At 42.8% G+C, this 14,747-nt stretch overlaps 1 protein-coding gene across 1 annotated transcript in view; it reads left to right on the top strand.

The window, feature by feature from the left end:
- The first annotated feature begins 5,380 nt into the window (after positions 1 to 5,380).
- Positions 5,381 to 14,747, top strand: part of ANKRD33B (ankyrin repeat domain 33B) — a 41,993-nt gene continuing 32,626 nt past the window's right edge. Inside the window, exon 1 of the mRNA XM_013181977.3 lies at positions 5,381 to 6,269. Coding sequence (XP_013037431.3) covers positions 5,841 to 6,269 — 429 coding nt within the window. The 5' untranslated portion in view covers positions 5,381 to 5,840. The remainder of the gene's footprint in view (positions 6,270 to 14,747) is intronic.

The following is a 14,747-nucleotide window of genomic DNA, read 5'->3' as shown; positions in this document are numbered from 1 at the left end:
ATATAGTAACTGTGTTTGACTTAGATGTCACAAAGAGCCTTTGACAGTATTTACTGGATGGCATTCGTTACGTTCTGAAAGGAGAAATACCTTCAAGATGACCACTTGTTGCCTTGGTGGAGGTACACTGTATGTATTTTGATGGATTTCTCTAGCCATTCCCATCCTCCTAGCTGTATGGTGTTGGACAAGACATTTAAACCATGAGTCATTTAAAGCATTTGAGCAGTGCCAAAATAAGACATCTGCATGTTTAAAGTCATATTTTGCATTGATGTGCTGTATCTGAATACTCTCTAATTCAATTTCAGCACCTACAAAATGAGAATGATATTAACTTTCACAATGTGAACTCAGATTCTGTGCTGAAACGTGCCTCCCGATGCAAGGTATGTAAAGCGTAAAGCACTCCAAATTCTCAAAAGAGTGTGCCTGTTAAGATAAGATGGCACATATGAAAAAATTTGGGCAGCAAAACTTCTAGACCTTGCCTTTAATTTCTTTACTTTGAGAAATTATTTCTTTTTCTGTTTTTGTGTAAATGTTTTTCCAGTACTGCATTGCATTAGATAGCAGTCTCCAACTCCCAATTTGTTTTAGACAAAACTGAAATAAAAAAGAGGATTAAAAACATAATATTTCAGAAACAGAAACTAGGTCACATATTAAGGTTTTCTCTGTGGTTTACCAGAAAAATCAGAATCAGAATGAATTCAGTACTGACTTCTGTACAGTTCACTGGTGCTGAAGAAAACAGTGAGGATAGAAGGGCATGTATGCGTGGTACTTGGCTGGTACTTGGTACCCATGGCTGGTAGTCAAACATCTCTTCCAGACTGTAATGCCATGTCCTGAACATCCCAAAAGTACAGAGATGTATCATTATTGTCACTCATGAGATAAAACTGAGGGATGGGTAGGCTCAAAGCCCCCACAGTCATGCAGGAAATCTGCAGAAGAGGAGTGAACGGATCTTAAATTTTAGAAGTGCAAGGGTAGATGTGCTACACATTTTGCCCATATGGAGTGGCATCATCAGGCTTATTCATACCAGTATCAACACAACCTATTTTTGGTTGCATAATTTGACAATAAAGTCAGAGGAATTATTTTAGGAACATGTGAAGCAAATACATGGCTTACTCTCTGTATGTGGAAAGAAATTCTATTAGGGAGGAACAAAAGATTATGGTGTAAAGATAACATTGCTTATTAATTTTAGATCCCAATTCAGTAATATGTTTTCACACATATGTGGGGAGTCCTCTGCTACACAGATTTCAAAAATAAAATAACAGTTTGCAAATACATTCTCATACATGCTAATACAGTTAAAAACAAAAACAATGACAAAAAACCACCAACAAATGAACCAGTAATAATAATCTTGTAGTGGAATATATATGTTTTTTTCCCTAGTCATTTTTATACATTCATTCATTTCTTGTATAGTATTATTTCATTAAAAGATAAATTAAACTTATCATTTGAGAAATACTTTGCTTTTCTACTCTCAATATTCCTTAGCCTCTGTCCAACAAAAAACACAGCAACTGACATTTCAAACAATGACCGTTGCAATACCATTATGTTCCTATGTGTAATATTTTAAGAAATAATATGCAAACTAAAAAGAAAAAAAAAATACTTTAAAGTGGAGATTTTTCTAATCCACTCCCCAGAGGTGGCAGAGCCCTGGACAGAGATACAATGCAAACTTCTGTTTTCCCTTATTATTTTGATAAAACAACATATGAACACTAAAAATACCTCATCAGTTTTCTCTCAAGAAATTCCTTAAGACAGAAGCAAAGAGAAATATGAAAACAAAAGTTGCACACTGGAGAATTATTAGAAGCCTCAAGGTCCTTCTTCATCATTAACATTGTCTACAGTAGCATATATTAGAAAAGAGCAGCTGTGTGGAAACTCCATCCATCTCTATCCCCCCTTCTCTTGCACTTGCTCCTTCACCACTGGCCTTCTATCCACCACCTTCAAAAACATCAGAACAACACATAACAGCACAACGTATTTATTTTATTTAATTTTTTAATTTATTTAATTTTATATTTATTTTATCAGCGTGCCTTAGCAGGAGCATGCTGCAACAGTTTGAGCTCCTTGGGGAGCTCAGCACGGGCATGGCTTGCAAGGTTCAGTACAAGCTGAGCCGAGAGCAGCTAGATCCAGTACCATGCCTTAAGGAAATAAGCTTTTTTTCTAGAATAAGTCACGTGTTAGATTTCAAGTAGAAACAAAATACGGGTTCATATTAAAAGCAGAACAGCAGTTATGACCAATCATAGCTAGTAAATGAATTGAAAAGAACCAGTATCAGGTTTTTGCACTTATGCCCCTCTATTATGTTAACTGGACAGAGACACCAACAGGCTGGTATTACGGATACTTTAAGCAACATTTCCTCTGACTGAGCTCCAGCTGGAAAATAACAGCAACTGAGAAAACACTAACATTTAGCAAGATGATTGCTAATATTTCCTATTCTCTGGCTCCACTCTCATCATTCAGCTCAAGGCTTTGGTTTCTAGGAAACATCTTGCAATTTCCACCTGTAGCTCTTCAGCAGATGTCACTTCTCAGATCAGGCAGGATTTCTCATCAAATATTGGCCAGAACTTAAGAAAACTGAAGCTCCAATCCTGCTCCTTCTAAATGGGGTGAACTTTATAAGTGTTGTGGTCTTAGCAAGTGCTGCTAGGTTCACGTTTGTAAAGGCTCTTCCTCACACTCCCCTCCGGTCGGGTGAATATGAAAACGAATGCTGCCTCTCTTTGGCTCTTTGTATCAGCAGGAAATACTTCCTCAGGCATCCCTTCAACTTAATTCTTCATCTTTACCTTGAATGTCTTCTTCACATATATCTCACCGACAGTAATGCTCAACGTAGTCCATTACCTGACGTCTTTGGACAAAGTTAATTGCACCCCTGACTCACAACAGCATTTTTGTAGTCCTGCTTCGGCCCTAGCAAGTGGGATCTGCTCTGGATATTTTAATTTCCTGTCTCGTTAATTCCAATCAATAAATTTTGATCAGATGTTGATGGTAATGACTAATAATATTAGGCTATTTGCTTTAAGATAATCTTTATTATTTTTGTTTGTTCGTTTTTACTACAAAATTTCTAAATACAGCATTTAACTTAAATGACATTAACTGGTACCTCTTCTAGATGAAATGTTTGATCCCGTCCTCTTACAAAACCTATGGGAACAGCTTTTTTGATCATTTGAAAACATTTGCGGGCATTTTTGGCCTTTCTTCACATTGTTCTAATTCAATTTGCACACTGAAGCACAAATGACGAGAAACCCCACTTGCCATGCACAAGCTGTGTCACTGGAGGAATTTACAAACTGAGCATAATCTGGTTTAAATACACAACCATGCCCAAGTGGACCAGCATCGGTGGGAGCCTCTGTGCTGGCAGACGAATGGCTGCAGCATCACCTCAGGGAACTGCGTGAGGGTTTATGTCCAATTAGCTGCACCCTTCTGTGGTAGCTCGCTGCTCACTGTCAGGCTGCACAGAGATTAACTAATGTGAACTACGGGCTTGACAGCACTTGTAAAAGCAACGAAATTAAATGGGAAACATGGTCCCTGCTCTGTATTAGCCTGACACCTTGCTTTGAGAACTCAAGGAATATAGCACTGCTCTTTGAGAGAAAGGGTGAGAGTGTGGAGCTAGGATGATAGAAAACAGTTTTCATCTGAGGTCCCTGCAGAGTGTCACTACAGCTGTGGGAGTGGACAGATTCGTTTCTCCTCCACTAATCAACAGATAAGCTGGAGTCTGAACATAGGGAAAAAATCCACAAATTTTCAGAATCAAACTTTTTTTTTCCCTAAATGGAAATAATTTTTGTATCCTTCTAGGTGGAATCAGGGTGCTTTTTAAATTTTTTTTTTCTCTTTGAAGTTTTTACTGCCTGCATCTTCATTAACACATTTCTTGTAATTAAATAATATATACTTAGTAAAAAAATAAACCTTTACTCTTGTGCATTTATTTCATAAAACTCAAAGCAAATACATTTGATGAATTTGTTCCTACAGATGAGCCGAATTTTCACCAAAAACTTTTTGTTCCCGTTTTGTTAGAATCCATTCTTTTAACTTTTCTGCTATTCAGAGTTACTACAGGCAAAAGTCTTTCTGAGCACTGAGGTTTTATGATAAGTTCTGGCTGGGAACAATGCAAATGTTCCCTGTCGGCAGCAGGGTCTCAAGGAAAATTGAAGCCCTTCCAAAACACAAGTGGTGCTCTAAGAAATCGCGTTGAGTTGGCCAGACCAACGGCCATGCTAAGTGAGCAGGGAAGAAAAAGTTCACTGAACGGAGCCCTTAAACTCCACAAACCCGTAGGCAACAGGAGTAAAAAGTCAGCCCCACAGCGCTGTCGTGCTGCAATTAAAGCCATGTTTGAAGTGTGAGACTGGGGAGCAGCCAGAAGTGATGGTGTGGGGGCGCAGGGCCCTTTCTGTACACACAAATAACCGGGAACGGGCAGCATCAGCACGCCCATCGCTGGGGACGAACGTCAGCCCTGATCTCAGAGGTGTCTGGAGGTGAGCGAACAGTTTAATCTCATTTCTTCCCGGTTTAGCCTCTTTGCAGAGGCAGCCAATCGGGGAGCTATTTATTGCTAATTCTGATTACAGATATCCATCTGCTAGACGCTGGGCTAAACCCTCCAGCCAGGCATCGGCAAGAAGCCGCTGGGCTTGGTATCAATGGAGACGTCTGGTTCGCACGAAGTTTTCTTGCAAGACTGCAAACACCCACTGCTCAGACACCTTTACACGCACCTTCGCTTTCCTTGCAATTCATACTCTTAATTTTAGAGACGTGTCTCATGCTCTGTCTCACCTCATGCCGAAAGCTTGTTTCTCTCCCTTCAGACAGGCAGGGACTTGGCCCCCGGACCCGCTGAAGCCTCTCATATACCTCAGGCTCACTTCAAACTGCTGTGGAAGAAACCAAACGCCCTGTTTGGTTGCCTGGCGGGCTTTCTCCCACCTTCTCCCTGCCAGAGAGTCGTGCCGATAAGGCTTTTGAAAAGGGAGAAAAGTTACAGAAGAACCGTGGCAACGTGACAGCTCGGTGTGTGCACGCACGATCGCTCCCAAAATAATCTCTCAGTGCCTTCCACCGGAGCTATGTGCCTGGCATCTGCGCGCACGTGTTCAGCTGTCGGTGCTGTGCTTTCTCTGTTAACCAACTGCTCACATTAAAGCGAGCTCTCCCTCCCGGCACAGAGCTCTGCAAATCGCCGTCCTCCCTCCATCGGCCGGCGGTCCCTCCGCCAGAGGCAGGCTCCGGGTGCCTCTCCCACCCCCCCCCCCCCGCCCCCGACGAGCCCATCCCGGGGTCGGGGGCTCTCGGGGGCTGCCTCTGGGGGTCCCTCCGGCCCCGGGGGGCTGGGGTCCCGCCGCTCCCTCTCCTCCGAGGCTCCCCCCGTCGTTTTGCTGCGCCTCCCCGGAGCAAATCGCTTTCCAGACGTGTCCCTGATGTCAGCGCGCTAAGCCCAAGCCCCAATCTGCTCCGAGAGATGCTGATCGGCTTACGGGCCGGGAGTTTGCTCGCCGCCCTTCCGAAACCCCAGACCTGCCTCCCAAACCCCTCTCCCCTCCCTCCCGGTCCCGGGGGGGTCCCCGCAGCGGCATGGCCCGGCCCGGGGGCGGCCGGCGGGCAGGGGGCGACGAGACCCCCCCCAGGCTCCGGGACGCCTAGGCGGCGTGCCGGGGTGCCGGTGTCAGGGCCGTCGGTGTCAGGGGTGTCGGTGACAGGGGTGTCGGTGACAGGGTGTCGACATGGTGCTGCTGTCGGGGGCCGGGGGGCAGCTGGCCGGGGAGCGGGTCTGCCCCGCGCCGGGCTCCGGCAAGGAGCTGCCCGAGGCGGAGAGCGGCCCCGAGCAGGGGGCGGAGGGGGCTGCCGGCCAGGGGCAGGGCGACGAGGAGGGGGAGGAGGAGGAGGAGGAAGAAGAGGACTGCGAGGAGTACGAGGATTTCTCCGAGCTGCCCGACACCTGCAGCATCGCCTCGGACGACTCCTTCTACCCGCCGGGGGGGCTGGAGGACGAGGCGGGGGACGGCTGGTCCCTGGAGCAAGGGGACGGCGACAGCCCCGAGGCGCTGAGCCTCTTCCGAGCCTGCTGCACCAACAACGCCGTGGTGCTCCGGGCGCTCATCCGACAGGGCCCCGAGGAGGAGGAGGTGCGGGAGACCGACCGCAACCGCCGGGTGAGCAGCCCCGCACGGCCCGGGGATGGGATTTGGGGGGTGCGGGGAGGATCCGCTCGGGTTTTGGGTCCGCAGCCCCACGGGGGGAGGATGAGGTACGGGGGAGCTGAAATCCCGGACCGCCAGGGCGGGCAGCCCTCTGGGGGGCAAGGCTACCCGTCAGGGATATCTCCTTTAGGACCAAACCTTTCCCTTCGCCACCCCGTCCCTCCCCTTGTCACCTCGAGAATCTGGACTACGGCTCCAAGTCTGCCTTCCCCTTTCCGTTTTGTGTTTGTTTCTCTTTAGCTCTCTGAAAAGTTTGGGCTTGCTCTCGGTTCCCAGCACGCCAGGGGCAGAGCTTGGGGAATTCCTGCTCTACAGTCAGGCTTTGTGGAATTCACCTTGTGTTCGCTTTGTTGCCGGTGGCCTATTTTTGGATCTTGTGTCATTGCAATCTTTGTGATTTGGTTTCTGGCTGTTAGTTAGCTAACTGCAGGGCTGGACGGGTGTTTCAGTAAGTCAGAGGGTGAAAACTTTTCTGGGAATATGCAGCTGGGACATTTAAGTAACACACAAAATTATCAACAGCAACTCCAATCACTTGTTTTTTTCTACAGTTTATATTGAAACTATTAAAACTAAGTAATTTTTACTTGCAGTTTGCATAAGGAGTCTCAAAAAAAAACCAAACCAACAAACAAACAAAAAAACTATGACTACTCTGTGACAGGAACCTTTTGGAGGAAAGCCTGAGTGATTTTAATTGGGCAAGCGACTTGTAGGTTTTGGCAACTTAAGAGGACTTTGCATGGCAAATAAGACAATAATTTGGCTTGGGACCTGTTTAGAGATGGACTTTTCTTTGATCTTAATTGTATTTACCTGTAGGATTCTTTCTACAAAGAATCTTTCATCCCCTCCCCAAATGATTATTTTAATACAACTGTTTCAGCGATCTGATTGACAGTCTATTTCTACAAAAGTTACCAATGCAACAGGTTGTATTAACACATGCAAGGGGCAGCCATCTATGCCGTGGGGGCAGGAATGAGCTGTAGAGCACAGAAATGCTTTAAATCTACTTTTCTGCCAAAGGCAAGATATAGAGCAGGTATGCTCCTTGCTGGTGTTGTGTGAGATCCACCCCTACGTTGCAGCAGGTCTTGAAAGCCCTGCTCGGGTCCCTCCATCCCGTGCACGAGGCTCAGGCCTGTGCGTGTGGTGCTGGCCCGGGCCGGAGCCCCAGCCATGGCGGCTGGCCTCCATCTGTGTGGGTTCAGCAAGGCCTGGGGCACACGTGGCAGGGGGGCAGGTTTGGCACAAAATGCCCAGAGCTGTCCCTTTGGGGACACTTCTGGTGGGAAAAAAAAAAAATCAACAATACCAGCAAGTAAGAGATGTTTTGGAATACAGCGACTTCTGGAAGCCTCACTGGTGACATGGGGGGCGTGAATTCAATGCTCCCTCTGCCTGAGGGGATCTGAGCCCGCACAGAAGTGACCTTACAACAGCAACGCAGAGCAGGGCAGTATGACTTTTTCAGACCGATGAAAATGGGGTGCTGGAAGCTGTTGTCCCCATGGCAGGACTCCTGGGCCCTCTTTCAGGCCCTGCGTGGAATCAGTCTGTGAGCTGGCAGCCTGGACAAACCACAGCGCGTTCTCCGTTGAGTTTAAATAAAATGTACAAGAAAACACTGATTCCTCTTCCGATTTTGTGCATCTACTGCCAGTACTTTCCCCAGCCACTGCTGCTCAGAAAATCAGGGCAAATTCGTATTATTTTGCTATAGAAAAGCCACATTTCTCAGGGAATTTTACCTGACAAAAGTGAAGTTTCTCTCAGCTCTTTCTGTTTCCTGTGGAATTTTTGCTTCTGTTAAATTTGCAAGTTATATAAAATCATCGCACATTATGCATAAACAAAACTTATTTGTACTGCCAAAAAGTAACTTAAGAAGCTACATATTCCGCTTGTGCGGAATATGTAGCTCCTTTTTTTTTTTTTTTTTATTGCTCATATTTTTACTATTAGCTTGCAGAGTCTTCTTTTTGGCCAGGATGCTGTTTGTTTACAATGCTGTCCTACATGCATTTATTGGAAAACACCTTTAACTTTTTTTTTTTTTTTTTTTTTTTACACTGGGAACAAGTAAGATGAACTTTCATTTCTTCTGAAATTTTGTTTCTTTTCTGTGTGAGGCATGAGAAAGAAAAATTACTTATTTCAGGAGAATTGGGGTGGTGAATGGAGGGCTGTCCAATTGAGTAAAGTGACTATCTTCATGTCTCTGATCTAATAACTTCTGTAATGTTTGTACTGTGTAGTTGCATTTTCACGTTTATTTTTTTTTCAAAAAAAAAAAAGTGTAATAAGTAACTGTAGTAAGACAAGGCCATATTTTGATTCCCAAAGTAATTAAACCTAAATCTCAAAATATAATATGAGGAAGAAACTTCCGAATGGTTAAAATCTTAAAATGAATTTGGGAGCAAACATCTGGAATTTTGACATTGTTTTGTTTTTAATTTTTGACCCCAGCCCTGAAGTGATTCAATGTGTAGATTTAGATTTGGAAGAAATTATTTCCAAAAATGTTAAGATCCAGAGGTAACCTTACTTCTCACATATTTTTTTCTTGATGCTTTTATTGAAATACACCAATTTTCTTTTTTGAGACTATTTTCCAAGCCTAAACAGTGACTTTTCGCAGGGTTTCTGCAGGAGCTGACTTTTCCCATGCTGGGTTTATGAGCCGCAGAATCTCCTGCACAGGAACCACCTGTCAGGCACAGGCTTTCATTAAATTCACCTTCCTGCAGTAAAACAGACTTCGCTACACCCAATTTATTAGTCACCACATGTAGCCTGAAGACTGTCTCATTTTCATTGCCATGAAGAGAACAGCAGTTTACACCATTGTCTGTGTACGTTCCCGAAATGCTTCATCCCTGCATCCTCTGCCTGAGTGGGGAGTCCTGAAAGGCCTCTTTGATGTTGCCTCTTTCCTCTCCTTGGCAGGTCTAATACCAAAATATTTGGAAAACAATTATGACAACATATCATATACTAATTGCAGATCAGGCAGAATTGCCTCTCATTCCTTAATGTGTTTACCTGCTTCACATTGACAGTATTTACTGTGTTTACCTGCCTCACACTGGCAGCGTTGAGGGCTCTGCAAATATATATGAGAAGATAAAATCTTGGCTCCAGTGAAATCTCTTGACCCGATTGGGACCAAAATGCCATCCAGATAATGACAGGCTGGTGACAGACTTTTCACCAGGTGGTGTAAGGACTGCTTTTTTTTTTCCTCCTTACTGGCCACATTTTCAGAATTTCAGGTATTTGCATTTTGTAAGTTTAACATAATATTAAATCCTGTCTGGAGACAAGGATTATATATACTCAGAAAAAAAGAGTTTCAAAATTTGGTATTACCTAACCACAAAATGAGAGCCATGACAACAGAGAAGTCAATGAAGGAAGGGAGGAAAAGAAGGCAAAGAACATCCCCACGCCAGATTTAAAATAATCACTGTTGCTTATCCTCAGAAAGGTTTTGTGTCAGCTACTGAAGCTGTATAATCTGTTTTATTACATATGCTGAAGGTCCATATTTTAGAGTTGATATATGTGTACAAATGTTCTGTTGTAGTCTTCTTCAGCTTTTCATTTTTACGTCAGTATTCAGGCAGTCTTTCACCCAGCTCCACATATAACCAGGAACCACTGCTTGAAAAACAATTGGAATTAAACACTTTAGTGTTGTAAGTACACCATTATACAGTGGAGGTTGCGTATTTGTGATCTTAGCTGTTCCCTCTTAAAAGGTGTGAAACAAAACAATATAGGTGGCTCAGCTTGTGAGCTCTTACTTCTCCTTTCAGAAAATATTCTTAAATCCATCTATGAGCACAGTTAATTTTTCACATAAATGCTTCATACAGGATGCTGTTAGTCTGTACTGCTCTGTAGCAGGTTGTGCTTTGAGGCATCATAGTTCTGTAGCTCTGCCATCAAACAGGCCTGAATCTGTTTGTTTGGTCTTCTCTCCTTTTTCTTTTGAAGGGAGAAAACAGAGTTTCCAAGGTTGTTGTTGTTCTTTACAATCTAAGTTTCTTTTGATTTCCCCTCTCATTAGCAGCTGAAGTTAAGTAGAAAAAACAAAAGAATAAATACCTGGGGAGGGACAACAATGCTTCAGAAGCCTGGAAGTCACTGTACTCAATAAGCAAAACAAGGTGCTGATGTACTGTCTAGACACCTACCTGAAAAGCTTGTGAGATTGCGGGGTTGTGCCAACCATGGCAATAAGTCAAGTGAAGTAGGACTTCAGGTTTCCTGTGGGGGGGTCCGCACCATGGTGCGGTGCATGAATTAGGAAGAAGGTTTCTGCACGAATTAGGAAGGTTTCTGCTCATTCCTTCTCTACTCAGCAGAGAGCAGTGGATTTCTCCAGGTGGTGTTTCAGGGGTCTATGTTATGCTCGTGCTCTGATTGCTGTCCCCTCAAGCCCCTGTTGAAGAGCTTCTCTCTGTTGACTTTTGAGAGAGTTTACAGAGATTGCCTTCCTTGTTTGGGCACCGTGAACACCTCCTGAAGAAGATAGGATGTGTAGGAGGGAACCAGAGACAGACCCCCTGAATCGAGTGGAGATGTTTCACAGAATGCAACCTACATTTGTTTGCACGTTTCTGGCTCTAAAAGGATGTTTCAGAATGGCATTGCTCACCTAGTCTCCTTGGTGGACTTACAATGGTATTCAAGGCATCAAACATTTTTTTTTCCCTGCCTTGCACTGCAGACTGCTCCTCAGCAAGGCAAAATAGCCCCCGGATTTTGTGCCGCCACTGCTAGACTGCCTCAGGTTTCCAAGCTAGTTTAGGTACCATTACCCTTCACAGAGATATGCACGGTGAGTACTCCATGGAGATGACACCTGAATTTATATTTGCCAAAGGGTTGTGCTTCTAAAATTGTGACTGGCTGAGGGGGACACGGAGCTAGGGGTTCCCAGTTCGTGGGCAAAAGAGTACTGGGCTTGATAAGACTCTTCCAGAAAATCATGTATCACAAAAAGTATCAGAGCTTGTGTAACATGTAACGTGGTTGTTTGTTGTTGTTTGTTCTGTCTGCATGATGTTAACTTGCAGAAATGAAAAATTAGGACTGCCGTATTTTGCGGTGGGAGATAAAGGTCTCTGTCACATACCACTTTCAGCTGTTGTGGCACATAGTGTCTAAGTCCTCCCATGTCAGAAAAAAAAAAAAACAAAAAAAAAGAATGTCATCTGCTACACTTGTGGGAAATTTTTCATATTTCCATAGTCAGTTTCAGTTCCCTCATGTTCTCTCATGAAAGGTATTCTCATGGGAGGGATTGTATTGAAACGTAACATCATGACATTAAACCATAAAAGGGAATTTTTTAGGGTGGAATTAGTTTTAAAAAGACCCTAAAGGCAAAAGTAGTGTAATTTAAATCCTTATAAATAGTACAGAAATACCCAAACACACCAAAAAAAAAGTCCCCGGGGATATTTATATATTTAAAAAGGAAGTGAGTGAGCAAAACAAAACAAAACAAGGAATAGTAGATGGCAAAATACAGAAACAGCTCAAAATGAGTTGTGAACCCTTCAAATACTGTATTTGCAGCTCAAGCAAAGCCATCAAAAAGGAGCGGATAGACCATGGAAAATATGAAGTCATAGGCTAAGAGGGAATTCTGTGAAATAATCAGAGCATGGACCAGCCTGTCACAAATAGGCACTTGGAGGCATCGTCGGGATAGTGTAGGCAGGTTAGATGACTGCCTGCCCTTGTCTGCATTCATCCGAAATGTTAGGTGACTAATGCCTTTCTAAATCTGGCACAGAAACACATCCTTTAAAATAATGTAGAAGGGATATATACACGGAATGTTATTACTATGGAGTCAAGAGAACAGTTAATAAGGATTATGAGGGTGCTTAGAAATAAATGGAAACTCTTTATCAGACCACTGTAAATGCATAATGAGACCCGCTGCATCCTCCACTCATTAAGCAGGTAGTAAGACATGATTCGTACTTAGTGTCAAAAGCAGCATTAGCTAACAGAAGCAACTTAGTGGAATTGATAGATTCAGATTTGAAGATGTCGTCAACATGAGAAACTTGTACAAGTTTAATCTGGTTTCAAGAGATGCAGCTCTTAAAGAAACCAGATGAAGAGCAGTTTCCTTGAAGAATTTTGACAAGTTGTTTCTTGTAAAGTGTATTGAACAGGAGAGAGGTTTTCAGCCGGGCAGTAGCCCAGAAGTAAAGGTCATAAAAATCCTTTGTTCTAATATAAGTGATATTTCACGTCAGTATCTTAAGTATTTGGACTTGCAGAGCTCCTCAGTGACGATCCTGGTTACCCAGCTGAGCACAGGTTGACTCCAGATGTAATAAAATATAGCTGCATTAAGAGTCTAATGGTATTCTAACGAGACTGATTTCTGGGAGATTTGTCATTAATAATTATGACAGACTTATAATAATGTTTTCAGTAGAACACGTCTGTAACACAGATAAGAAATGTAACCTTAGTATGCCTTAAAGCATTTTTCCAGTAGAATCTTTCAGGTTTATTTTACAATGCACAATGTGACATTGCTGATTTCCTCATCCATTAGGAAATGCAAGTTCATATTCTTGACAGGGGACTATGGAGGAATTATTCTAGAAAGAATACTGACACTAATTTTTTCACTTACATGCTCCTAAGTTCCTTTCCCTGAAATTTTGTTGAGGTATAAAGTGCTCTCCGAGTTTCAGGATTTAGATAAATTTCAAGTTCTTGTAGTTTGGTATTTTAAAATTGTTATTTGGAAGTAATGCACAGACATTGTAGATATCTAGGCAACTTCAGACAAAAGTTCCTTTTGATGCTGAAACTGCGAAAGAGAGTAGGTCTAAAAACAGGAGGAAAGAAAGAAGCACTGGGAAAAAGGAGCTCAGAAAAATCCATTAAGAACTTCAGAAAATTCAGTTTTAAATCCTATAATAAAGCAGATGGAAAAAGATATTACTCTCCTCCTTGCTTGTGGTGGTGCTAGAATTTCCCATGCAGAAGACTTAGGTTTTTAACTGAAGCCTGATACAGGACAAGAAATCCATAGAAGCATCCTGGGACATGTAAAAGGTTATTTTTCCTTTTGGCTCTCTAATCTAGTGGTCACATATCTTCTTGTAGCAGGAAATGAACAATTTTTGATAATTTCTTCCTGGTTTGTCTCTTTGGTTCTGTTTTTTCTCCTTTCAATTTAAGTATTGCAGTTCTGTTTTTTTCAGCTCCATAGAAAGTCTTGAACAGATCATTAGTAGTGTCACGAGGATGCCTTAAAAAGTACCTGACTTTGGACTGAGAAACCTCAGATGCAGGATCAAATTTGCTTAATGCTTCCAGCATAAAACCACATCTGTGACAAAGTTTGTGCGTCTGAAACCTGTCAGAGGTGTTCAGTACTTAGAGAGAGCGAAAAGGCAGGAAGTTTTTCGAGGGATGGCCGTCAAGTTTCAGTAATGATTCACCTCTAGGCATAAAACAACCACAAAACTTGAATCTCAAGAACTATTCTGAGTATGAAGAAGTTTAAGAGGAGTGTTTTAAAGAACCTGCACGTGGGATACAGACAGCATAGCTGCTGCAAATTCAGCATCAAAAGTTCAGAAGTAGAAGGCATTTTCCACTAGTACAGAACTATACAAAGGTTCACGTTCCCCAAAGCATTCATTTGCTGTTCTTGCTGCCTTAGTTTTTCTGTGCCATTTGTATTTTCATTAATAGACTCAAATTTTTTTTTCAAAGAGGGTAAGACCAAAATGAAATGATGCTGGAGCTCTGTACTGTTTTATAGTGGCATTAAAACATTCATTTTTGAGCCATTCATTCAGTTTCAGTGACCACTGACATATATAAAGAAAGTGTGACTGTACGGAGAATCCACTTGTTTTGATTCCAGCAACTCTACTGATACCTGGCATACTAAAATATATACTAGTGGAAGTGATTAATCTCTGAGCTATGTTGTTGTTCTACCTTCCTCTGCCCTCCTCAATGACTAAGATATCTAATGTAGATTATAAAAGCTTCTAGTTTTCAGTAATACTTCTCTATGAGTCTAAGACAGAACAAATGCTTGACCATAGGGGTATTTCAGATCTCTGGACAAGGAGTGCTCCTTGAATTAGGATACTGTTCTGTGTAGAAGTCACTTTTCAGACCTCATGCCTGACCTGAAACAAAGTGCATGGCAATAACATCTTTCAGGAAGAAAGTGGAAGTTGAACGAGATGGCACTCTTAAGTAAGAAGCATCCACTTGTTCTGAAAAACTGGGTCCTGTTGGGTTTCAGTAGGTTGTAGAAGCTACCATGCTTCAAGTATGCTAGGAAAGGATGTGGGCTCAGAGGTCCAAAAATTCCAGAATTCTTCAGCTTTAAGCTAAGTACCAGCTGTTATA

This window comes from Anser cygnoides, chromosome 2 (assembly GCF_040182565.1).
Source record: "Anser cygnoides isolate HZ-2024a breed goose chromosome 2, Taihu_goose_T2T_genome, whole genome shotgun sequence".
In the NCBI taxonomy this organism is placed as follows: Eukaryota; Metazoa; Chordata; class Aves; order Anseriformes; family Anatidae; genus Anser; species Anser cygnoides.
The sequence above is the reverse complement of the archived record's forward strand: the minus strand, read 5'-3'. Positions and strand labels throughout refer to the sequence as shown.